Below are 25,417 nucleotides of genomic sequence, written 5' to 3'. Positions count from 1 at the left end.
ATGTACCAAGCCAGTCCTGGCTTTGCTTGTGACTGCTACGTTACGCATGAGTAAACCTCTTTTGTGAACCACACGTGTCACGGGAGTTTCTCTGTCGAACGGGGCAAACCTTACAATTCCTTCTTTGAAATTTTGCATCTGTTTTATCATACAGTTTTTTTATTTGTTCTGTCTGTATCATATTTAAGTAGCAATTTATAAATGCATCCCAATAAATTACCTTGATTCTCTATAAGTATTTCAAATTCTGTCACCTTTCTCCTGAAGGAGAGAATAATTGTTTTTTATTTTTTCAGTTATTTGTAAATGCATTAACTATGGTAGATTTCTTTCTTCATTAAGCAATTCTTGTTGTGTCTTTAGTCTAGTTTTTGGTCCAGGTGTGTTATGTTGACATATGTAATCAAATCTTTCTTATTGTAATTGCCTTTGAGATAAAAAGCATTTGACAGTGATGCAAATGGTGAAATTGCTGGACTTATCCTTGCTTTTAAGGAATTTCTCTTATAACATGTCCCTTCAGATTCTTGTCTTCTTTTGTTTCCTTATGGTGGCGCTGTTCTTCAGTAGTTCTCTTCCTTCCTCCAAGGCCAGTTCCAGGCATTGTTGGTAAGGGGGAAGAGGTCTAGCCCTAGACTCCTGCTTTGTGAGGTGCCACAAAGCTTGTCTCTTTTCCTACTCCTGTTTAACATCTATGTGAAACCACTAAGTGAGGTCAGCTGTCGGCATGTGGTTAAGTATGCTGATGATACTCAGCTGTAGATCTCTGCCCTGGGCCTCCATGATGCTGTTGAGTGCTTTCTTAGTGCTTGGAGGCTATACAGCCTGGTTGGGGGAGAATTTGCTTCGGCTCAACCCTGACAAGACTGAGGGGCTTGGTTTTTAGGGTCTCCCATACCTAATGATTTGCCATTTTTAACTCTGGCTGGGTTGACACTCCCCCAGCCAGAGCTGGTGTGCAGTCCAGGTCCTCCTGGACTCACAGCTTCTGCTCAAAGAGCAGGTGGCAGCCATGGTCAGGAGGGTGTTTGCACAAATAAATCTTGTATGCCAGTTACACTCTTTCCTAGATAAGGAGGCACTGTTCATGGTCACTCATGTCTTAGTTACCTCCCAGTTGAACTGTTGCAATGTACTCTACATGGAGCTGTCCTTTAAGGGTATTCAAAAAGAGCAGCTGGTTCAGAATGTGGCCACATGTGCAGTAGTGGGCGCACCTCAGCATACCCACATAACATCACTGCTACATGAGCTGTACTGGCTCCCAGTAGGCTTCTGGGTGCAATTCAAGGTGCTGATTGTCATCTTTAAAGCCCCACATGGCAGGGTACTTTGGGGTCTTGGTAGCATTCTTTCTCTGTCATGGCTTCTGCCTTATAGAACAGCTTCCCCCCAGAGATACGGATGGCTCCAACCCCGTTGGCCTTCAGGAAAGTGGTGAACTCCTGGCTTTTCCCCAGAGACTGGGGCCAGGAGGCTGATGGAGTTGGCATGGGGGGGGGGGTTGGTGGATTAATACGAGTTTTATCAGGGCTTCTACATTGTTTATTGTCTTTGTAGTGTATTGTGTCTTTATTTTGTTTGGCACCCAGAGATCCTTCTAGTAGATGGGCAGCTATATATGTTTAATAAATAAATAACCACGATGGACTTATGACCTCACCTCTGCTGCGATCATTAAGCAAATCACCAGTGGTCATTAAGTGAGACATCATATGACTGTGACTTGTGATTTTACTGCTGGCTTCTCCATTGACTTTGCTTGTCCAAAGATGGCTGTGAGGTGTGTAAATGGTAATCACGTGACTGTGGGATGCTGTGATGGTCATAAATGCCTCCCAGCTGCAAAGTGCCTGCATCTTGATCACATGACTGTGGGCATGCTGCAACAGTTGTAAATGTGACAACCAGTTGTACGGTTACTTTTTCAGCCCCATTGTAACTTTGAACAGTCTCTAAACAGGGCAGTCATTAAGCAAGGTCTACCTATAAAGACTTGATTTGAATATTTAAACAAGGAATCTAATGAACTTTTATTAGATATCTTAAATTTCTTATATTTCTAGGCTGTCAAATCATAAATTCAGGTGATGTGTTCTGACTTTAAAATATTTGGTTCTGTTCCTTTCTTTTCCTCTTACAGTCACTTTTCCAGAAAGTAAATATTGCTTAATATATTGAGATGGAACTATTATTTAGTATTTATGGAAGCAAGAACTGCTTGCTATAATATTTTAATAATGGTTATTTTCAAATATTTCCAGCTTCCTATTTCCAGTAATTCCTATTCTGAGGAGGTAATCAGAAGAAATGAAAAGAAGTAACTTGCAATAATATCTAACATTTAAATAGGAAGTTTGATGAAAAAAGTGAATTGGCAGATAAGATCAAATGAAGAAAGGAGCTCTTCAGAACTCTTACCCCTTTGCCGCTGGAATCATTCCCCTTCAGAGGATTCTTGAGTTTGAATTTTATTTGCCACCTAATTTACATTTAAATTTTGAAAATTATGACACTGAGGCCCATTCTAAATGAATATTGAGATTATTAGTATCTTAAAGATCACAGAGCCTAGTTGGGATATACTGTAATTTTAGTCTTTGAAACTTTTTGAAGCAATACCTCATTGCAATGTTATTCTTAGTTATACACTTTGGAGCTGTTTTGAAACAAACCTCATACTAACCTAGTTGTTGATTTTTTAAAAATGATTGTGTTATAAGAAAAAATTATCTTAGGCTAAGTTCTTATCTGATTGAAATTTTTTTACATTCTAAGTAAAGGTTAAACATCTGTAGAAATGCATGGAAGACATTTTCTTTTTATACAGCCAAGTTACCCAGAATGAAGAATGCAAATTCTACACCACCTAATCTACTTTCCCATCATGTAATTTGAACTATGTTTATTAAAGGACATGAGAGAGACTGTGTGGTTGTCTTACAGGAAATCGTTCAGGTATTCAGCTAATGTAAGACATGAGAACTAAAATAGTATTAAGTTCTTTAGAGAACAATAAAGCTTGTAAGTAAACTTTATATAATACTGTTAATTATACTACAGTTTTTATATAGCATTTTGAAAATTTCGAAACACATCCCTCCCCCCCCCCTTATTTTTTTTCTTTTTAATACCGATTTCAGTTAGGCTTACAACATCACCGTAATGATGATTGATATTTTCCTGGAGTTGAGGGTAAGAGTTGGTTGACGAGGCATTATGAAAGGTTTAAGATTTTGGGGAAAAACCTTTGGCATAGATGCCAACTGGAATGGCAGTAAGCTTTTGGTTGCTTTATAATTGATGTGGTGTGATAGGAGGAATGACAGCATTTTTGGTGATAATCCCCCACATTAGATGTTGTGGCTTAAGTGCTACAATATTACAATATGTAATAACAATATGACTGGGAATTTATACCAGGTGTCAGGTTGAGTAAGGCTGTTTTATGATGTAAATGGAGCAAGAGTTGTTTTGCTCACCCATATCTGAACTTCTCTAAAACGTTTTTAAGCAGGGAATGTCAGGAAAGGAAAGAAATTCAAAACACATTTGTGGTGACACCTGTAACAGTGTGCAATATATTTTAAAACAATTGGAAAGCTTGAAAATATATTTATAAGTCCTTTCAATACACTTAAAATGAATCTCTGAATTTTATCTTTAACTGTACAGTAGACAAAGCAATTCTGTTCTAGATGTATAAATACCTACATACTTTAAGACTTATTTTAGTTTCTTTTTTCTAGTGATGTTTCTTCATTGTAAAGTATGTAGGCAGACTTTTGTTCTCTTTCTCTCTCTCTCTCTCTCCCCACATACACACGCACACACATACACATGGTTTGAAGGGGTTTTTTTGGTCATTTCACTGGCAGATGGTTGAAATAGTTTTTCTTTATCTTCCTATTACCCATTGTTTCCTCAATCCTCCCGTGTTGGGAGAATACTCTGCATTCAAATATAGTAATTAATTTGATGGAATAGGTTTGAGGTTTGCCTTGAGCTGTGATGTCTTCTGAGTTGGGTTGCTGTTAGGAGGTGGGCCCAGCATGGGGGAAAAATGTTCCTAGCACAGGAAGTAAACATGCATATTCAAAATGGTCCATTCTGTGTTCTGATAGAAAGCATCAGTTGCTGAGCAAGTTCTTGGGTACTTTGCTTTTTGTTCTAGGGCACAAAAATAGTTGGGGTAGTAGTGCTGAGTGTTGTCTACTATCCAACCTGCAGATAAAATGGCCAAGAAGCTTATTTTTAATTTTAAAAAACACATTTTTAAGATTGCTGTAGCAAACATTGAAAAAAGTGGTTAACTATTTTTTTTCCAGAAAAATTGCCATAGAAGTAAGCCCAACAAAGATATAAAAGCAATTAATAGAAAGGGTTTTTTTTTTTTTTTCGTGTCCAGAATGGTTCTTGGTCTCTGAACATTGCCTTAATTGCTTCTCTCTCTTCCCCAAAGTAGTTTCAGCTGACAGCAATCAAGATAAATTCCTTGCCTGATGTTAAATTTGCTAATTTATTCTATCTACCTGAGAGTTCTTTACTCAAATATGAAATTGCTAACCTCCTATCAAAAATCTCAAATCAAGTTTGGTTCAAGAGGGCTGGAAGCTAACCAGTGTCACATCACTTTTTGAAAAGGAGATTCAGGGTAGAGCCATGAAATTATTGGGCACTAGCTTAATATTTGTCCTGGCAGATTAGTAGAAGTAATATCAAACAAAAAATATGTAAGGACATAGAAACACAAGCCTTGGTGATTAGTATGGATTCCTTGGCTGTAAATCTTGCTTCACCAACATTCTAGAGGTTTTTGGAGAGTTTCAGTAGACACGTGGATGGAGTTGACCTTTTCAACACTATCTACCTTGATTTTCAAAAAAGGCTTTGACAGATTTTCTCATCAAAGGCTTCTTAGAAAATTTAGTATACTGGGTCCCCCATTGTGGGGAGATGGGCGGGGACATATTAAATAAATAAATAAATAAAATCTGTCATTTTATGGATTTCTAATTGGTTAAAAAAGAGAGAAGACAGTGTAAATGGGCAGTTTCCTCAATGGAGTGAAGTGGAGCAAGTGGACTTGTTCAGTGAACTGTCTTTGTATCAGTCTTTTTGAATTTTATCATAAATTATCCTGAATTAGGGGTAAGCAGTAGCCTGATCAATTTTGCAGATGTTACTGATAATTCAGGGTGGCAAAAGCCAAAATGGAAGGAGCATCTCTTTAAAGTAGGTGAGAGGTCAACCAAATGGCAAATGTGGTTCAGACTAAGTAAATATTAAGTGATGCATACTGGGGCCAAAAAACTAAATTCATATTATTGGAGTTTGAGGTCTCTATAACTAACCAGGAAAAAGATCTTGAGATAAGAGTGGATAGCTCAGTGAAGGTGTTGATGCAGAGTAAGGCAATTGGAGAAAAAAAAATGTCATACTAGGAATCATTAAGAAAGATATTGAAATAAACTGTTAATATGGTAATGGTGTGGTGTGTCCACATCTGAATATTATGTACACTTATGGTCATCACATGAAAAAGGATGTAAAAGAGCTGGAACAGTACAAACATGATCAATTGCCTTGAATACCTTACTCATGAGAAAAAGCTAAAATGTTTTACTCTTTAGCTTAGAAAATGGCGACTGATAGGGGATAAAATTATGCATGATAATGGAAAAAGAGCATTTTTTCTCACTCTCCCCAAACACTAGGACGTGGATTATCTAATGAAGCTGATTGGAAGAGGATTTAGAACAGACAAAAGAAAGCACTTCTTCAAATAGTGTGTAATTATCCTGGAAGATATGTTTATGGCCTCCAACTTGTGCGGCTTTAAAACGGGATTAGAAGGCAGGTCTGAACAGAGCTCTTAGTCTTAAAGATTCAGTGATCCCTCTGGGTTGGGAGCAGCATGCCTCCAAATACGGGTTGCAGGGGAACAATAACAGAAGAGTGTTTCTCTATTGTAACCACTGCAGAGGCATCTTTTGACTGATCAAGATTTGTTCAGCAATTATTGCAATTATTTTTACGTTCACTTTTTGTTTCTTTTTTAAATGGATCCGTTTGGTTTAATTTAATTAATTACATTATTTAATTAATTGTTTTAATGTTTTTTTAAATGGTACCTATGCATTAGAATTGTAAGACCTAAAATATATATATAGATGAAATAGGCATGTGTTTCCATTACGTGGGATTAGTATTTAGTGGACTCAGTTTAATCTAACTGCAGTTTTTCAGAAGTGTTGTATTATAACACACAAAATTGAGTTATCTCTCTTTAGAAAGAGTCACAGATGTTATAAGGACCACTTGCAAATTATTCTTCAGTAGTTCGGGCAATCTTCTAGGGGCTGGGGCTGTATTTCCCCCCAGCCCCAATTTTCTACAGTGGCTGAGAACCACAGTCATTTCACCAAAATGGCTATAGATAGGATTTCTGGAGAGTGTTTTGGGTTTTGTCTTTCCTTCTTCTTGGATTAATATTATACATCTGCTTTTTGTTGTTTTTCACTGAAAAATTGTAGGAAATACTGCTGTTTTTTTCTTGGTGGTTGCTGCCAAAATGTAGTGGTATCATTTTGAGAGCAACAAAAACAAAATTGTTGGAGATCCTACATGTGACCCTAGGATTTATTTATGTAGTTATTTTGCTAATTTAACATGCTACTCCAGTTGTGTCTGATTTTGTGTGTTTTTACAGTTTTTTATGCATAAATGTTTTTTATGTATTTATTTTTTTAATTGTTGTACGCCGCCCAGAGTCACCTTGGGTGGCTATATAAATATGATAGGTAGGTAGGTAGGTAGGTAGGTAGATAGATAGATAGATAGATAGATAGATAGATAGATAGATAGATAGATAGATAGATAGATTTTACATACTTACAGGATTGCCCACCCCAGATCAAGAATATTCCTGTTTGCAAAGAGAGTTCACGGAGCAAAATCTTGTATGTAGGCAAATTAGCTTTTAAATTATGATAGTATAAAACAAGTATATGTTTAGCAATTCAAGTAATGTATACCCAGACAGGGCTGAGCAATCTTTTGGTGTCCAAAATGTAACTTTTTTAGGAAAGTGACGGCTGCAATATGGGCTGGGCTGGCGGCTTGAAGGGATTTTTATGGTTTTATTTAAATGAGATACTTACACTAGTTTTCAGTAGTTTTTTCCCTCAAAATGTGGCAAACTCTGATGCCAGATTTCCACAGTCATGGTCAGAGGGTGCCCTGAGGAGCATAGAAAGGAGACTTGTGGGCTTCATCTGCACCATGCTAGAATATCATGTAAATGAGGCTGTTGCTATACTATTTTTCAACATCACTTTCTGATCAATATAAATGCTACAGGATGGCATTAGAATTCTTTTTTCCATCTTTGTAGGAGACCCCTTTAATCTTTTTTCCCCTGGGTGGATTCACTTATTCCATTGCAGGGAACTCTGAGTGTACATACAGCAGGAAGCTGCCTCTGTTCAGAGTTTATATGCATGATACATGAATTTGTCATAGTTCAAGATGAACCCCTAAAAAATGCATGAACATTCTCAGGATAGATAAGTCAATAAAACATTAGGCAAGTAATTGCATGTGTGTTTTTTCCTAAGGGTTTTTTGCTAGTTTTGTTTTGTCAATTGACAATGATTTATTTTATGTCTTCTTTTAAAAATATAAATAAATTGCATTAAATTGAACGTTACTCTCTGAATTTCACTTTGAAAGGCCTTACAGCACTTCAAAATACTAACATTTACTATACCAGCTTTTGCAATGTCAATGCTTGTTTTACCAAAAGTACCACAGTAGATAATTTTCTGTAGAGCTTGGAGATGAAAATGATCAGTTGGAAAAAATTAACGTCCAACTACTATACAGAAGATCTGAACAGCAATGCTTTCTGAAATTCGATGAGAATCTAATCACCGCATCTTTAAACAAGGCAAACCTATCAACTGAAAAAAAAATTGACTGGTTGAAATACAAAGGAAAGGAAAATAAAGTGTAATGAATCCAACATTTTTGCACTCTCATTATATATGAATTATTTCTCATTACTCTGTGATTACTTCAGCTTCATAGCATAACAAGGCTTCTTTTCCTGTATTTGGAAGACATTCACATAAGCAATCAAAATGGTGCATAATTTTGGGAAATTGAGTTGCAAAGTAACCAAACTGAATATACAAATCTTTACAATTAGTACCTTTTTCAGGAAGAGAATCTTCCAGATTCGCTTGGATTCTTGTTTTGCTTGGAAGCTTTCAGTTTGAATTTATCCACCTATGCAAATACATCTTTGCAGTACTAAGTGAAAAAAAGCTATCAGCTAAAAATTCGGCAGTATAGATTAAGGCTGTTGGTAAGTCTAATTTTAAAATTTGATTGTGTTTTGTAACACCATGAATTGAAGTACCGTTTATAATTTCCTGTCTTATAGTATCTTTTCATCAGATAAAAAATGTTACAACCCTAACAGCCATGAATTGTCTATGTAGAACATTTTAAAATGTTGGTCGATGACCTCTGAGGCGTTCCTGCTTACTAGTGTTATTTTTGACGTATAGACAGTGAGATGTCACAGAATTAAAAGACAACCCAATTGAATTTGTCTTCTTCTGACAGTTCTTAATGCAAACTTTGTTTTTTCTTTTACTCCTCTGAAATATTTCCCTATATAACAGTAAACTTCCTGTCTGGTTGAGAAGTGAAAGTTTAGACTCTGTTCAGCAGAACCCAAATTCTAGATGAAAGACAACATCCCGACAGTGGTCTTTCTCCTGCTATCCTTCCTACTCCCTACAGTTGTAAGGGAGCCATTCCTTACAACTACTGAGTGAAAATGGCATCTTGACATGAAAACTGTGTTGGATTTTAGTGTTACTGCTGTAATAATTTGATGAACTTCTAGGAAGTGCATTCCTCGTGTTGAATGGGGAGTGGATGTGGGGAATGTTATAGACTAATTTGTTATTATGTGAAGATCCTCTCTCTACTTAGTTCTTTTAAAAAAAGCAGTTTTGAAACTCAAGTTTTGAAGTGGGTTGTTTTGCAACTAACTATAGCTGGTGATGACAGCCTTATAGAGAACTGGTTGGGATTTCAATAATACAATACTCCTTGAGTTGAAACATAGAAAAGAGCTAGTTTGTTCAATTAATGTCAGCTACCAGGGATATTAGGACTCCTATATTAATACTGTACCGGATATAGCTTTTTATATTGTGCTAGTTTCTTTGACTTGGATAGAATAATTGTGTAAATATTGCATGAGAATATTTATGTGAATGCAATCATTTAATATTTTGTTTCTTAAAAAATTGATGCTTGTAATCAAAATAGAAAAATGATACATCTTTTTATTAGTGACTCAAACTCCAGCTTTCTCCACCCTCCACCTAAAATTAATTAAATGCAAAAATATTTTTTTCTCCTTTGCTCATATGCAATATGTTGAATCTTACAGGCTTTTTATTTAGTTAATCTGATTGACAGGAATATAAATGAGAGTTGCATGTGGAAGCTTCTAATTTTTCATAAGTAAATGAATTAATTTATCATAGCTGCTCTGTGTTATTGCTGTCTGTGAGCCAGACTGGCCAGCTCCTTTTATTTTCCCCATTCTACGTTCTAAATACTGAATCCATGTCATTGTGTTTGACAGCTTTCCGATTCCCCTGTCACATACAATTTGGTACTAATCACATTTCCTTTGCTTAGTGTCAATGATACAGACCATGCATAATATTTCTCTACATCCACTGACTTATGTGCCACACAGCTGAAATGTCTTGGGCATTAATGTGATGGAGCTACTGCATTGAAATGCAAAATTGACACTTGAACAGTAGGATAATGTGGTGTGGCAGATGTGCAGTAGATAAGTGGGTTCAACTAGTGATCTTTATCAAGCTCTGCTACGTTTTGTTGATCAGTTTCCTGAATACCTCCTTTAAAAATGGAAACTATAATCAGTACTGGTTCATTAGTTCTCCATTGTTGCTAATAGAATTCTTTCTGCATGGTCAAAACATGAAAGAATTAACTTTTCATTACAGTTTTAGAACTGTTTGCCGTTGTTAGTAATATTGCCTATGTTTGTTGCTAGGCATGATACTTGTGGGCTGACAATCTAATTTTACTCTAAAATAGCATCTGTGTATATTCAGTTACTTAAATAAGAATTTAAAATCTTTGCTGTTGACTTCCTTTGCAGCTTTCTCCTTACAAGAAAAAAAAATTAAATAAATGCTGTATTATTAAAAATAATATTAAAATAATTGCCTGCAGTAGTTTTAATATAGTAGATACCCTTATCTGATGAGATATGAAGGAAACTTTTTTAGGACTTTGGAGAAACCACCTATTTAATATATGTTCTCAAAATGGGTTTTATGTTTTTTACTTCATATCTCTGGCTATAGCAATTAAAATTTTCTCTTTAGCTTTGGGATGTAGCAAGAAAGGCAGGGGTAGAAGATAAACATTTTCAGTTATTCAATTAAAAATATTTTCTTCACGGTTTCCATTTTCCAGGAAGTGTTGATAGTTAATTTGTTTTAATAAGATAATTCACTGGGCATCACAGAGAAATTCAGCAAAATGAGCATCAATCAATAATAACATTGAAAAATGATGACTACATGTGTAAAGGCTTGCTGTTTAAAATGTTGATGTGTGTTATTTTTGTTTACCTGAAAATCACATATGGAATTAAGCATAAAGCTTAATGTTCTATTGTTTGAACCTTTAACAAGATTAAAAAGTGATGCATTTAATAGAACAAGATACATCTACTAATAGTTATTACATTACTGTGGTGTCAACATTTGTTGGAAGGTAAAATACGTAGTTTCCCAGGATCGGTGAACTACGTAACTCTGATTATAATATGAGTTAACATGTTGGGAGAGTCTGGAGATTAAACAGAAGAATGTGACAAAGGAATTTGGGTGTGGTGTGAAGGATTCTCAGATCTTTGTTCAAGAGGGAGCAGTTAATCTTACTTGACATTCAAGAAGTAGACTGGCAGCATGTTGGAACTGGATGGCAAAAAATACAGTTAGATATTGGCTTTATGACTCTTCTAGTCTATGAAACTTGGTGATTTTTTAGTGAAAAATATGGATGGTCTTGTTCAATATGTACTGATTAGGGAGTTTAACCCCCCCCCCCAATGTTTTCACATTCTATAGCTCTAATTTAGACACAAAACAAAGGCAAGCTGATATAAAAGAGGATCATCTATGAAAGTTTTTTAATAATTGTTATTTAGTAGATTTACATGCTGCCAACCTGATCTGCTACTGAATTGATTTTTTATGAAAATATATAATTACTAATTTTATTGTGCAGTCACATTGCAGTGCTGAAGAGGTTGAGAAGTCTAGACTTTATCTTATATTTATATATAGAATATCTTTATTCTGGACTGCTTCTAGTACAGCGTATGAAAACTGTTTATCCACTTGATAATTTCATGCAAAGGTTTTGTTCGTAATAATGAGAATGTATTGAAGAAAAATAACCTAACTTTGGGAGTCACATTTAGTTCCAAGTATATTGTTTTACAGGTTTATCTTTAATGAGGACAAATGTTTCTTGACATTTTTTTGGACATTTTTGATAGTGCCTAAAGGGGGATTATACCTAGATGATCAAATTGAATTATACACTATTGCTACCAGAAATATCAATAGATTTGGATAGATGGACTGTACTGAGATTAAGTATTTGGGGTAAAATCAATACTTTATAAATGAATGTTTTGTCCCAATAATTTGTGTGGCATTCCCTCATATCTTCATATTCATAAAATAGAGTTTCAGACATGAACTTTTTCAGAGGTTTATTTGAGAAATTCTTCTCATTTATCATCCAGGAAGCTTCAGTTCTCAATTATGCTGTTTTAGTTCTCCAGATTGTATATCATAAGGTACATCTTCTACCATGGTTTTGCCTGCTGAAAACTTCTGCTTCTCAGCTATATTTTTTGGAATATACAATATAAATATCCTGTTTAGGCTACAAGAGAGATGCAATGTGGAGTACCATGTTAATTCTGGTTTGATCCTTTCACCATGCTAAATTAACACTATGGGAGAAACCAAGTTTGAAAATAGCAAGGCAATTTTTTTTATATTGGAGAACTTAGGTAGGATTTTGGGTGTGTACATTAGTTCAATTAATAAAAGCAGATGATGAATGTTGTCACTTGAGGAACTGCAACATAAATATGATTTGTCAAGAAGTACAAAATAGCAGTACTTTTTGACATCTAGACATGAGCCCACTTCAATGCTCTCTTTATGTATAGAGGATTTAGCAGATAATTTACAAAACAATATGCCAACAACTCTTACTTATAAATGGTTGTTACATACCTACATCAATAGAAATTACTTTGTTATCCATGTTGTATTCCTATAATTTTAAAATTACGCTACATTCAACAAAGATTTTGTATATGTAATGTGTATATTGGGTACCAATATGTCAGGAAGAAGTTTAGGGATTTAACTAATTGGGTGAGCTATGATCTCTAAATACAACCCTAGTTCATATGATGTAGTCTTCTGCCATAGTGGATTCATATTGGAACAACATGCCTGTGATGTAGAAACCGATAGGGTCAAAAGAAATGGACATTGCATACTGTTATAAATGCAAAAAGACCACTATTATAATGATCTGAAAAACTCAACTCTTTTTAAATATTTGAACAAGCATTTTATCACTGTGTCATCTAGAGGACTGTTGGCATTTATGTTTAATCTTCACTCGTTTCTTTATCCTTTACAGTTTGGTAAACTGACCTAAATATAAACAAATTTATTGCATAATATAAGATATATAGGTAAAATTAATTTAATACTCCTATCAGTGATTATTCATGTAAATGTCTCTGTTTCTCTGTTATTTTTTTCTTTGTAAATGCTGCTGCTGCTGCTACTACTACTACTACTAGAAATCCAGTTTTATTTCTGTGTAGCATTGTTAGCTGTATGTACTAGCTTGAATACTTTCTTATTTCTCTCTGTATCCTACTTATCTCTGTGGCTTGCCCATATGGGTTCTGTGCTGGTAGAGCAATAGGAATCAGTATTATTTAGCCACCTTGGAACTTGCCTCCCATCTCTGTTCCCTTTTGATAACCACAGAGGCAGTACCAAGAAATTTCTGCCAGCAGTTGCTTTTTCCTGCTGTTCTTCCATTACAGTTTTTTATTTCTTTCTCCTGCCGTACATGAGAATCCAAAGTTCCTGTTGAATGGAATTTCACTCACAAGAGCTCCTACTGGTTTAAGATAGGGGGAGGAGCTCTCCTGTTTGAAAAGTGATCCTCTGGACTAATCAGAGATATTTGTGTATAAATTTGTGCTGTGAGCAGGTTTGTACATAATGAATTTCAAGTTCACATCAGAAAATTCAATGCACTGGTTTTGTGTTCTGATAAACAATAACATGTCAGTTAAAATGGCAATTGATTGTAAAAATTAGAATAATCTGTTTTATACTACATGGAAATAGAAGAGTAAACTCAAATCTTTAGAAAGATGTACACTAATGGATATAAACTAGCCATTCTCTTTAGTGGTCCCAATACATCAGAGGGCTGCAAAAAATTAGTAGTGCTATTTCTGTAGGTATATATAATTTATTCTACTATATTAGATTGAAGAGGCCAAAATAATTCAATATGTCTCCCTCTTTGCTTGTTTGGTGTGCTGTATAGACACAGATATTTTACTATTTATTTATTTATTTATCTGTCAATCAATCAATCAGTCAATCACATTTATATAGCCACCCATCTCGCACAAGCGACTCTGGGTAGCATACAACATTTACTTATTTACCTATCCAACCATTTATTTATCTATCTAACAACTGAACAGTTACTACTCTTGGCCTATCTGTAAACATATAAGTAAGCTATCTTAAGTCTTTTTAATGAATATTTACTGCCATTTTGGGATCTGGTTTTGATTTATAAAGGCTATTATTTTAAATAGTTAAAACAAAGATAAAGTTTTTTTTAGGATATTAGCCCTTTCACTTACTTTAAACTGAAAAAACAGATCATTAATATGAAAGAATGTGAAGAAAAATGGTTTTGTAGCACTTTCCCACATAAGCAGTTCTTGACTGATTACCTTTCTTTGAAAAAGCAAAAAATAAAAAGCAGAAGGACTCCTGGCACACAGTATCATAGACCATCAGACTCTAGGGACAAAATCATTATTTTTAAAAGGACATTAGAAGCTGTATTTTTATTTACAGAACAATTAAAAATAATGTAATGGTAGTAATAGCACAATCCTTTAGTATCTTCTTACTAAAGAAATTATATTTTATATCTACAAATTATATCTCCCCTATCCCTCCAGTCTCTCTCTCTTCTTTATCTAATATGTTCATAAGAAGTAAAATATGTATTTCTTTAAATAGCAGTACTTGATTTGATGAATTTAATTGCATGCAGGTTCTGGTTGTGTATGTTGAAACCACTTTTCCTCCTGCCACTTCTAGCTCTAGGGATTAAGAAAAAAACGAGTATTTTCAAAGCAGTAAGTTCGTGTAGTTTTGTACATATACACTTACTTAGAAAGAGATAAATAGGATTCTTTTTGCTATTCCAAACTAATTGAAAGCTAATCATTTTGAAATGTTTGAAATCAGCTGATATAAACTAATTGCCTTGATTTACAATTATATAAGTATTTAAACTCCACTATTTCTCTTTCCACTGAAAGGTGTTTATTTGTCTTGTTCATTTTATCAAAATGTTGGAGTTTAGGGTTTTATTGTCCTGTCACTTTGTGATTTCCATTTGTATGTTGTCTTTACCTTTTCTGATGAATGAGCAAAAGACATCTCCACTTTGATTCTAATGGCAACCTGCTGCCTCCACCGTCCCCATCACCTCAGCCTGTATCAGTGTGCCTTTGCCCTGCATCAAAACTCTTGTCTGTGCGGGACTTACTCTCCTGTTGACTTTGGCATCCTGGAGGACGAGCCTCCAGGTTACATTAGAAGATTATGAATTATGTTAATGTAGATACCCGATCTTGATCAGCATTCTCTCCAAATGTGGAGATAGGAATCCAACTCTCATCTCTGTCAGAGGATTTGTGGGGTTTTTTCATAGTAAAGTCTGAGATTAACCCATTCTTTGGTACTTGAGATTAAGCATTCAGAACAAACCTTAGAAGGTACAGCTGTTTAGTCAGTACAGGATTTAGTAGTGTTCCTGTTTCCTTTACCATATTATCCACATTATGGAAGGTGGGAAAAATTGGCCCATGTGGGGAAGGTTGTTGGTCTTTTTAGGAGATGAAATTGGTCCTGTAAACCCAAGGAAGCCTTAAGGCATCCATTCTTTATTAAATCCCTCCCCCCCACCCCAAAGGACAGTTTACATTTGGAATGTCATTTTTATCTTTGGTTCAACTCTATCTGCATATGTAGACTTGAAAAAGAATTATTTTGGAACATATTTAGCTTACATAAGGTTGCACGAGTGAATATCTTTTGCTCTCTTCTGCCCACAACCCTGGTGCACTTTCCAGTCTGTTCCTGAGATCCCCTAATTTGGAAGGATGGAGGGGTTTGTTTTCCTGGCACCTGCCATTTCTTTAGCAAATGGATATACTTGGAAACAGCTCAGAGGGTTTTTTAGTCTGTCTGGATTGGTTGAAAACACCCTGAAGTTTGTGACTCATGTTGGAAATTAGGTAAGCGTTTTGCTGATTCTGGTGAAAACATTAAAAGAACAAAACTTTCACCAGAATGTTGGGGCTTTGGCTAGGATGCGGGCATGTATGTGGTTTCATTCAATTTTTCAGTATGTGTTAAAATGTAGTTCCCGTAGTATCTTGCAGTTACTAACATATTAATTGGATTGTCCAAATAATTAGATGTTAATGTAATTTGCTTCATATTTTAAAGACACTCTATGCTTTAAGATTCATTACTTCAAAGTAATGTAACTTTCCATGCAAAGTCCTCATGATTATTTCATTTACAAGCTAATTGTTATACTCCACCACATATTTGTTTAATTTTATTTATATTAATTTTCTTACTGGCCAGTAGAAAGGTCCAGACTACAGCAATTTGAGCTTATGTTTTAATTCCTTTTTGGTTGTGTTAACTGTATATTAAATTGTGGCACTGCCCCTTGTCAGAGTAGAGAAGGCCCTTATAGAGGAAAATGAATCACAGTGTGGACTGTATGAATCCGTTAGCACTGATTTCCTGTACTTTGGATATAGAACAATGTATCTTGGTACTATTAATATACTCTTAGGTGATTAAAAAAAATCAGTTTCTGTCTCTTGTATCAGAAGAATAGGATCACTCTCTAGTTTTAAGAGGTGCTAGGAGTTGTGTTTAGCATTATTTGGAGTGTCACCAGTTACCCTTTCCCTGTATGAGACAGTAACACTTTTTGTTTTGATTAGATTATAGGAAAACAGTGAAATATTATTTGGGTCGTATTCCTTGTTTCTTTTAGTGCAATATTGTGTCATATGATTAAAAATTAATAACTTGTTTGCTGTTGTAACTTGAACTGCATGAGAACATTTTACTGTTTTTGACTTTTTAATGCTGTTTCAAATATGTTGGTGTGCTTTTTCTCTCTTAGATGTGTGTTTGTGCCTCTTTTAAGTCACTATTTTAGAACTCTTACTAGATCTTTCTCTGGGTCTTGTGACATAGAGATTGCCTATATAGTTTTGGACATTTCAAGGTTCTGATCTTGAGACCACTGAAGTTCAGCATCCAGTGTTGTATTGCATGACTCTAGCAATAGATGTCTATGAGTGTTTTCAAGGAGCAGTGTTTTCTCTATAGTAATGTTATCCCTATGGAGCTCCTTTCTCAGGGAGAATTCTGTACTGTTTGACATAAAACATCAGGTCAGTTTGGTTTTGTTAACTGTTTATCTCTTATCCTATTTGCCTGCTCTTCCCTGTTTTTACTCCTTTCTTGAAGGGTGGAAGTCCTTCACCCTGCTTTGTGGATTATTATTTAATGATTTTGCTGGTTGCCTGCTTGTAGGAGAACATAAAACCACATGTTGTTCCAGAGTAACTCTTGAGTTTTTGGGGAATAGTAACAGAAAAGGAGGGGAAGGTAGAAAACTCCTATGTACTATAGTCCACTGTTGTTTAGAACGAAGTAGCAATGTGGTGGTATGCCTCCATGGAGGAATCCCATCCTTGCTATGAATGCTTTATAAAATATTACTTTATTTTACAGTTGATTGCCGTGTATGACGAACAAGATGCATTCCCCAAATCTGATGACACAAACGGTAGTTTAACAGAAGGCAATAGCCCAGATGCTTTTGAGACTGATGTCGCTGCCCAGCTAGCTGCATTTCAACCTATTGGTGGAGAGATTGAAGTGACATCCTCTGCTCTGAAATTAGGTAAGTACTTACATTTTTAAGAATGGATTGTAAGATAAGAATGTCCCTTGCAATTTTCTTGAGTCGTTTGTCTTTTTGAGGGTTTGTATGCACTAATAAAGTATTCTTAATATGCTCACTTCTGCATGGTAAAGCTATGCAAAATCAATATCCCCATATTAAAATTGTTGTCCCGTGCCTCTGTTGAAGGGAGATGACTTATTTGGTAAATGTCTTGGAGTTATTCCTAACTCCATGTTTCTTATACTGTGGTTTCCATTCCATTCCATTCCATTCCATTCCATTTTATTTATTATTATTATTATTATTATTTTTATTTATTTATTTATTTATTTATTTATTTATTTTGTTTGGTATTATTTTGTTTGGTATCAAACCAGTTTATAAAAACTAAAATAATGATAAAAAGTGGCATATTAAATGTTTAATTAATTAAAGATATTGATGCTTTGTAGCATATATAAATTGAGCCATTGAAATACGTTTTATATAAACTCTTAATTTGTCTAATTTTTGTCACACTTTCACTGTCTTGCTGTACAAGGGGAAAGATGCATGACATGTACCTTTTGGGGGCCTTTGTTTTCAGCAGCTAATCACAAGCATGCTTGTATCATATAAATATAACATATAGAACAAAATATCAAAAATGATGTTTTATAGAAGTGCTGTATATCAAACTCTGGATTGTTTTGTTGCAGATAGTGGCTTTCCCCCCCTTTACTTTATATTTTTCTTAAATCTTCCTTATTTGGAAGCTAATATGCATTGAATGGGAGGAAACTCCATTCTAAGAGATTCAGACACTGAAAGTGTTCAAGGGAAACCTGATTTGTTTACCAGGGACATGGGCAGAGACATGCAAAATCCACTGAAATCAAATGCTGAAGTCAGGAATAAGACTTTTCCATTTGCAGGTGGGCTTTTTAAAAAAGGAAGGATTTGTTTTTGCCCTTTCTGGGGTTTGGCTGAAAACCAAGTAAGCCCCAACTCACAGAAATCTGGGCTGGAGATCAGGGCATTATTCAGCAAGCTAGGCAACAATGGAGCTACAGTAGATATGGTGTAGATTCCATATTATTTTAGGACTGTGATCTGTTGGACTTTGGACATTTTCAGAGATTCTGGGCTGAGGAAGCATCTAGCTGAATTAGTCTCTTCAGAAGCAATTTTGTGCCTTTCGACTCCTTTCTTGTTTTTTAACCTTGAAATACAAAATGAAGATTTGTATTCTTAATGACTCAGTGACACTCATTCTGGGGAAAAGGACCACTGAGCACATGGCTTCCCATCTGGTCAACTATGGAAGGAAGGAAGGTTGCCAGTGCCTTTTCACAAGAAGACCAGGACAAGGAGGGATTGCTCTGGAGACAAATGGCTGGTGACATCATCACCAAGTTAGCTCTTCCCAGGAGTGTCAGGATATGGGTTGAGGATTTAGAGACCCCTTTCATGGAAGCCAGGAGGGTCCAGTCCACCATATGGTATATATGTGGGTGCATCCCATTACATAATGACATGAAGGAAACACTGTGCAATGCAGCAGTGCTTACTGATTAGTACCTATCAAATCAATAAATGACAAAAGGTGGCCATAAAAAATTAGACCCCCCCCCCCATTGAAGTAATTTCATCTTGAAGCAGTACTTTAGGATTTGTTCCATATTTTAGTTTAATTATTCATTGTGAAGACAAAGGAAGCATTTTGTAGCATTATCAAAACAACAGAAGTCTAAAATCTCAGGCTGTTTAATGCATGTAGTCCGTCTCTCCTTTTTAGTTGCTTCAGTGGGCTAACGCTTAGAATAATCATTTTTTAACCATTCATCAGCACCCATTATTTCAGTTTGTTTCCTTTGTCCTTGACTTAGTCAATTGCACTTGTGTATGTCAGCATAAATGGTGTGAGTCAAGGATATATCTCAGTCTATAATATACTTTTGGCAATAATAGCTTAAAATGAACACTAGCTGGTATTTCACAGACTGCTTTTGATATCAATGATTGAGTAATTTAATTGGCTCTTAGATAGAAATGAAGTATTATCAAAGTGAATACTCAAGATGTTTAAACTTGAATTGTCATTTGATACGGAATCATAAGTTAGATCATGCTCATAAAGTTAAACTTCAAAGTGTGTGCCCTTGGTCTTTTTCTTCATGTTTTGTTATTATGGAGTGTTTCCTTAAAACATGCTACATGCAAGCAATCTGTAATGCTGTTTAACTGTTCCTTTCATCAGCAAGGTCTTCAGCTGCAATTATCTATATTTTAGTAGCTTCTCATTTAAATAATCAGTGGGATATTCAGTGGAGATGCTCTAGTAGTAAAGGTGTGCTGTCCTTAGAAAGCCCATTCACTGAAGTTTTTTTTTTTTTTAAACGCATCTGGTGCCTTCCTTTTCAATTCTTCCATGCTTTTTAATCCTTCCCTTTTAAAAGTTGTGTGTGCTTTTTAAATCTTTCCTCTGCTATAGATTTTTAATTTGCTGTAACTCTGTAGTTGTCTTTAACTTGTTAAACTTTTAAAATCCTATGTTTAGTTCTTGGTGTTCGCCTATGTTTTACTATATATATATATAGAGAGAGAGAGAGAGAGACGGACAGACAGACAGAGAGAGAGAGTTTTAAAACAAGAGTAAAAATTAATATAAGCTAAAATAGAGTAAGAGGGAAAAAAAGAAAAAGGAAGAAATAAAAGAGAAAGCTAAAGTGCAAAAAGAAAAAAAGAAAAGAAAAAAGGTCTATATTCTGATAAATTACAGTTTTATACTGTGGATACGAAGGGAACTTTCTTTCCCTGAAAATATAAAAATATAAGAAATATTTTCTGCCTCTCTGTTACCTTTTGTTTAGCACATATTCTCCTTGAGGCTGACTGGAAAAAGAAGCTGTGAGGACAAGTTCTAACACCATATTTTCTTACTCATGTTTTAAAAAACGTGTGGGGAAGCAAGCAGAAAATGTAAAGTTCAAAATAATTTACAATGCATGTACACTCTGACAAGGATCTCTTAAATGTTTGCTTCAACTAGATTGGTGTTCATGTGTTGGCTTCTTGATATTTAAGTTATGGATTAATATTTATTTGTTAACGGCTGGTTCATTTATATTATAGCCCCATTTCAGACATATGAAAATGGTCCTCACATCTTTTTATTACAGCTTCCTCATGTTGACAAGGATGGGATTTTAAGTGGATGGGAAAGAGCATGTTTGTCCTGGTCCCCCTTCCAAACTTAGACCTGCATAGGACCTGTATTGGAATGGTGTATGGAAAGCAAGGATTGGAGTTGCTGATCATTAATAAACTTAAAAAGGGAAGCCGTATCTTCTGATACATGTTTTTATGTCAGCCTTTTCAAATCCATGCTTTCCTTTTAAAGTAAATTCCCATGTATATCTAGTGCAAGAAGGCTATACACTTCAGAAAAAGAGTGTAAGTGGGAAAAAAAATCTGAAGTGATGCTACCATTTAGTATAGATCAGGTCTACAGAACGTGTAGGAGGGAAAGGGCCATATTGATAAATTAAAAATAATTGTGGGTCGCAAAAGAATAACTGGGACACCTATCAGCTGTTTGGCAGCTAGCAAAGTGCCAGCAGTTTTGGAACTGGTGGTGGCGGTGAGGCCTGGAGGGACCGGAGGCACTTGGCAGCACGTCTTTGGGGAGGGTGGTGGCAGCGGTGGATGTGTCCTGGCGGCGGTGAACTTACTGAGTTTTTAAGAAATGTTGGTGGGCTGCACAAGTCTGCGTGGTAGGCCACATGTGGTGCAGGCCTGTCATTGATGCATCCGGGTTAGATGGATTTGGCTCCGATTAAATAATTCCTTGCTATTCTTTAAAATGATATTTTGAAGAAAATAAAGAAAGGGTTAATCTCATTTCAACATGCAGTTACAAGACCCAGACTTGTACAAAATGGGTTGGGTTGCTGTTTAATTGCAAGGGACCCAAACTGTTCATATTTAATATCAGAAAGATTGAAGTGAAGCATTTAACCAGGTTCTTGGGGGAAAGCCAAAGGGAGCTGAGGAGCATTTTGTCAGGACAATTCATCCCTAAATGATGAGATAAATGGTTAAGAATATTCAATTGGGATATGTAAAAATTATATAGAAACTCAGTATTTCACAAATTGTGAAATAAGTAAAAAGGCATTAGAAGGAAACGAACATACAAAATACTCTTGAAAGAAGAAACAATGTATAGATATATATGTTGGATGCCAAACATAAAGCATCAAAAAAGATTGGGAAGTTGGAATGTTTGATGCTTGAAAGCAGCATAGAAATTGGAAGGGCCCATTTAAGTAATCAAATCTAACTTCCTAATCAGAACAAGAATCCCAATTAAAGCAACCCTGTCAGATAACTATCCAGACTTTGGTTGAACATATTTAGCAAAGTAGAGCCGCCATATCTTTTGGTGAACTGGGTCTAATGTAAACTCCTGTTACTGATGCACAATTCCCCCCCCCCCCGCAACATTCATTCAAAATCTACCTTCCTTTAATCCAGTACTCTGGAATGGCAGGGCATAGGTCTTGACCTTTTTCTTTGTGACATCCTTTCACATACTTATAGATAGTGACAATAGGATCATTTGGGAAATAGGACAGTCCACTTTTCTCCTTTGTTGCAGGACAGGATTTATTGTACAAAAATAACAATTTCTTTTCAAACAAAATGGGAGAAATTTTCTAAATTTTCTTATCTATCTTTATTTCTCTTTCTAAATCCTATGCGCTATACATCTTCTATGAGTATCCTTATACACTCATAAGATAAGATGAAGTTATGTTTATTGGCGCTTGTTCCTTTTTTGCTTGCCACTAGTGTTAAAATCTCATGTCCAAAACGTTTTTACCTGCCACAGATATAATATCCTTGTTGTGATTATGTTGTTGGAACATAAATTTGCAGAGGTGTCAACCACTGATTGATAGCCCTAACCCTAACCTATTTGGTTGGAAAAAAGTGCGAGACAGCTGAAATAAGCAAACATAATCGATTGGTGCATGAAACTCATTGGCAGGCAAAAACCTTTTAGGTGACAAAGGAACAAGAGATGGTTTATCTTATTCCTACAGCTTCTTTGGATTTATCTACTCTAAATCTTATTTACTATGTATCTTATTGTATGGGCTTCTTAAGTTGCCTCTATCTATGGTTTCCATGAGTTTCTTTCTTTCCTTGTCTCCCCTATTCTCTTTTACATGCAGGCTTGAATTGCCCGTAGTTGTGTTAATGAACAGGGTTTAGCTAGCCCTGTCCTTGGTCTCTCTCCCGCGGTGGAGTGCAAGGAAACCAAGGTTCTTTTCTTCTCAGCCTGAGTGCTACCCTCTCTTTAGCTATCCCAGGTTTGGCTGCCCTCATTGCTGGCTGGTGTTTTCCAGGCTTTTGGGCTGGGTGCCTCTTGCCTCTGGCTTCGGCTGCTGTAGGTGCTTTAGCATCTTTCAGGATCTGGTTGGTAAGGGGAAAAGTTTGTTACCAGTGCTAGGTGGTTGATGGTGCTGCTGGAGAAGTTGGCAAAGCTGCTGGGCTCCACTGGTGGCTGCTCATGTTGCTGAATTAGCTCCTCCTGCTCCTTCCACACCTCCAGTCGCCCAGTGCGGGCTGACTCCAATCCAGCACGCTCATCTAGCCTGTTTTGTCCTGGGCATCTTTTGCTTTGCTCAGCAGTCACCTGTGATTCTTGCCTGCAGTGTTATCCTTTCCTCTTCTTCCCCTCCCACACCCAAGTCTGGAAGGCTTTTCCTTTGGTAGCTGGTGTGTGAGTGTGGTTGCTTTAATGTAGCAGCCTCCAAGTCCCAGAGGGAAAGAAAAACCAAGCGTAAGAAGGCCCTGCTCAGATTGCTGCAGGGCTCTCCTTCTACAGTAGGATGCTGTCATCTCACCTTACTCTCCTCATCAGTCTTTCAGTCTCCCCTTGCTGGAGTTGGTTTCTAATCCCCAAATGACCTCACTGCCCTTTTCTGAACTTGTTTCAAAGGGGGATGCTTGGAAATACAGTGGGGCAAAAAAGTATTTAGTCAGCCACCAATTGTGCAAGTTCTCCCACTTAAAAAGATGAGAAAGGCCTGTAATTTTCATCATAGGTATACCTCAACTATGAGAGACAAAATGGGGAAAAAAATCCAGAAAATCACATTGTCTGATTTTTAAAGAATTTATTTGCAAATCATGGTGGAAAATAAGTATTTGCATGCAACTCAGCATTCTCTCTCCTCCAAACACAACGAGTTGAGTTTAGACCAAAATGTTCTACTTTGGTTTCATCTGACCATATGACATTCTCCCAATCCTCTTCTGGATCATCCAAATGCTCTCTAGCAAACTTCAGACGGGCCCAGACATGTACTGGCTTAAGCAGGGGGACACGTCTGGCACTGCAGGATTTGTGTCCCTGGCAGCGTAGTGTGTTACTGATGGTAGCCTTTGTTACTTTGGTCCCAGCTCTCTGCAGGTCATTCACTAGGTCCCCCCGTGTGGTTCTGGATTTTTGCTTACCGTTCTTGTGATCATTTTGACCCCACGGGGTGAGATCTTGCGTGGAGCCCCAGATCGAGGGAGATTATCAGTGGTCTTATATGTCTTCCATTTTCTAATTATTGCTCCCACAGTTGATTTCTTCACACCAAGGTGCTTGCCTATTGCAGATTCAGTCTTCCCAGCCTGGTGCAGGTCTACAATTTTGTTTCTGGTGTCCTTCGACAGCTCTTTGGTCTTGGCCATAGTGGAGTTTGGAGTGTGACTGTTTGAGGTTGTGGACAGGTGTCTTTTATACTGATAACAAGGTCAGACAAGTGCCATTGCTACAGGTAACGAGTGGAGGACAGAGGAGCCTCTTAAAGAAGTAGTTACAGGTCTGTGAGAGCCAGACATCTTGCTTGTTTGTAGGTGACCAAATACTTATTTTCCACCATGATTTGCAAATAAATTCTTTAAAAATCAGACAATGTGATTTTCTGGATTTTTCCCCCCATTTTGTCTCTCATAGGTGAGGTATACCTATGATGAAAATTACAGGCCTCTCTCATCTTTTTAAGTGGGAGAACTTGCACAATTGGTGGCTGACTAAATACTCTTTTGCCCCACTGTAGATATTTTATACCTTAAATGGAGTAAAATTCTATTCAGAGCAGAATAAAGCAGAACTGTTAATTTCTGTGATTTGTGAACTCTGTTTCTGATGCTGCAGCGTAAAGTATATTTGTATAAAGTATATAAAGTATATTTGCTTTTGCTACAGTCACATTGTGCTGCTGCCTCATATGTGATTTGCCGCCTGTAGGAGTACAACAAAAGCTTGGGCATTTGATTTAGGTTTCCTAACTTTGCATTTGTGTCTGTTAAATAGCATTCTGTTACCTTAGCCTGTTCCTCTAACCTAGCAATTTTTTTGAATTTTATTTCAAAATTTATTTTAGAAGGTATTCTCTATCTCGTCAATTTGCGTCATTTATAAGAAATCTTGCAGATTGTAGAGATGTTATTTCTGGATCCAGAATCCAAAGAAAGGATGGGAAACATCTTACCTGACGTTGAATTGCTATATGCTAAAGAGCACATAAGGCCTAATAGATTTTTTTTCACCAAGTCACCCCGGTTGATAATATAAAGATAAAAAATGATATAACTCTGACCTAAAGGATAGCATGAAATGATATTAATTATCACACGGATTTGATAAAAGACTGTAACAAAAACTCACAGCAATCCTGACAACAATATCAGAAGCCTGGCAGAGAGGCATCTGACTGTCAGATGATACAGAAATGCTAAAGAAGGACAGGAGGATCATAGGAAACCTGAATTAATTATTTAGGTTTTTCTCCACAATGAGAGACGTATAATATCTTATACCTGAAATGGCTTTTACAGATAAAGTGTCCCAAGTGCTGGGTGACATAAAGGTGACAAAAGAAGTAGTTCTAGAATTTATTGGCAAATTACAAATTAACAA

General features: G+C 36.2%; 1 protein-coding gene across 9 annotated transcripts in view; it reads left to right on the top strand.

Annotated features, from left to right (window-relative positions):
* PARD3B (par-3 family cell polarity regulator beta) overlaps positions 1 to 25,417 on the top strand; it is a 560,921-nt gene that overhangs the window by 76,788 nt on the left and 458,716 nt on the right. For all 9 annotated transcript variants that reach the window (XM_088135640.1, XM_088135642.1, XM_088135644.1 and 6 more), the window contains exon 3: positions 17,277 to 17,448. In XM_088135640.1, the coding sequence (XP_087991766.1) occupies positions 17,277 to 17,448 (172 nt within the window). The remainder of the gene's footprint in view (positions 1 to 17,276; positions 17,449 to 25,417) is intronic.

The sequence above is a fragment of the Python bivittatus genome, unplaced genomic scaffold, assembly GCF_059951505.1.
Source record: "Python bivittatus isolate LINGU-HERP-01145 unplaced genomic scaffold, Pbiv_v1 ctg000200_np1212, whole genome shotgun sequence".
NCBI classification, from domain to species: Eukaryota; Metazoa; Chordata; class Lepidosauria; order Squamata; family Pythonidae; genus Python; species Python bivittatus.
Note: the sequence above shows the minus strand (reverse complement) of the source record. Positions and strands in the feature narration are given on the sequence as shown.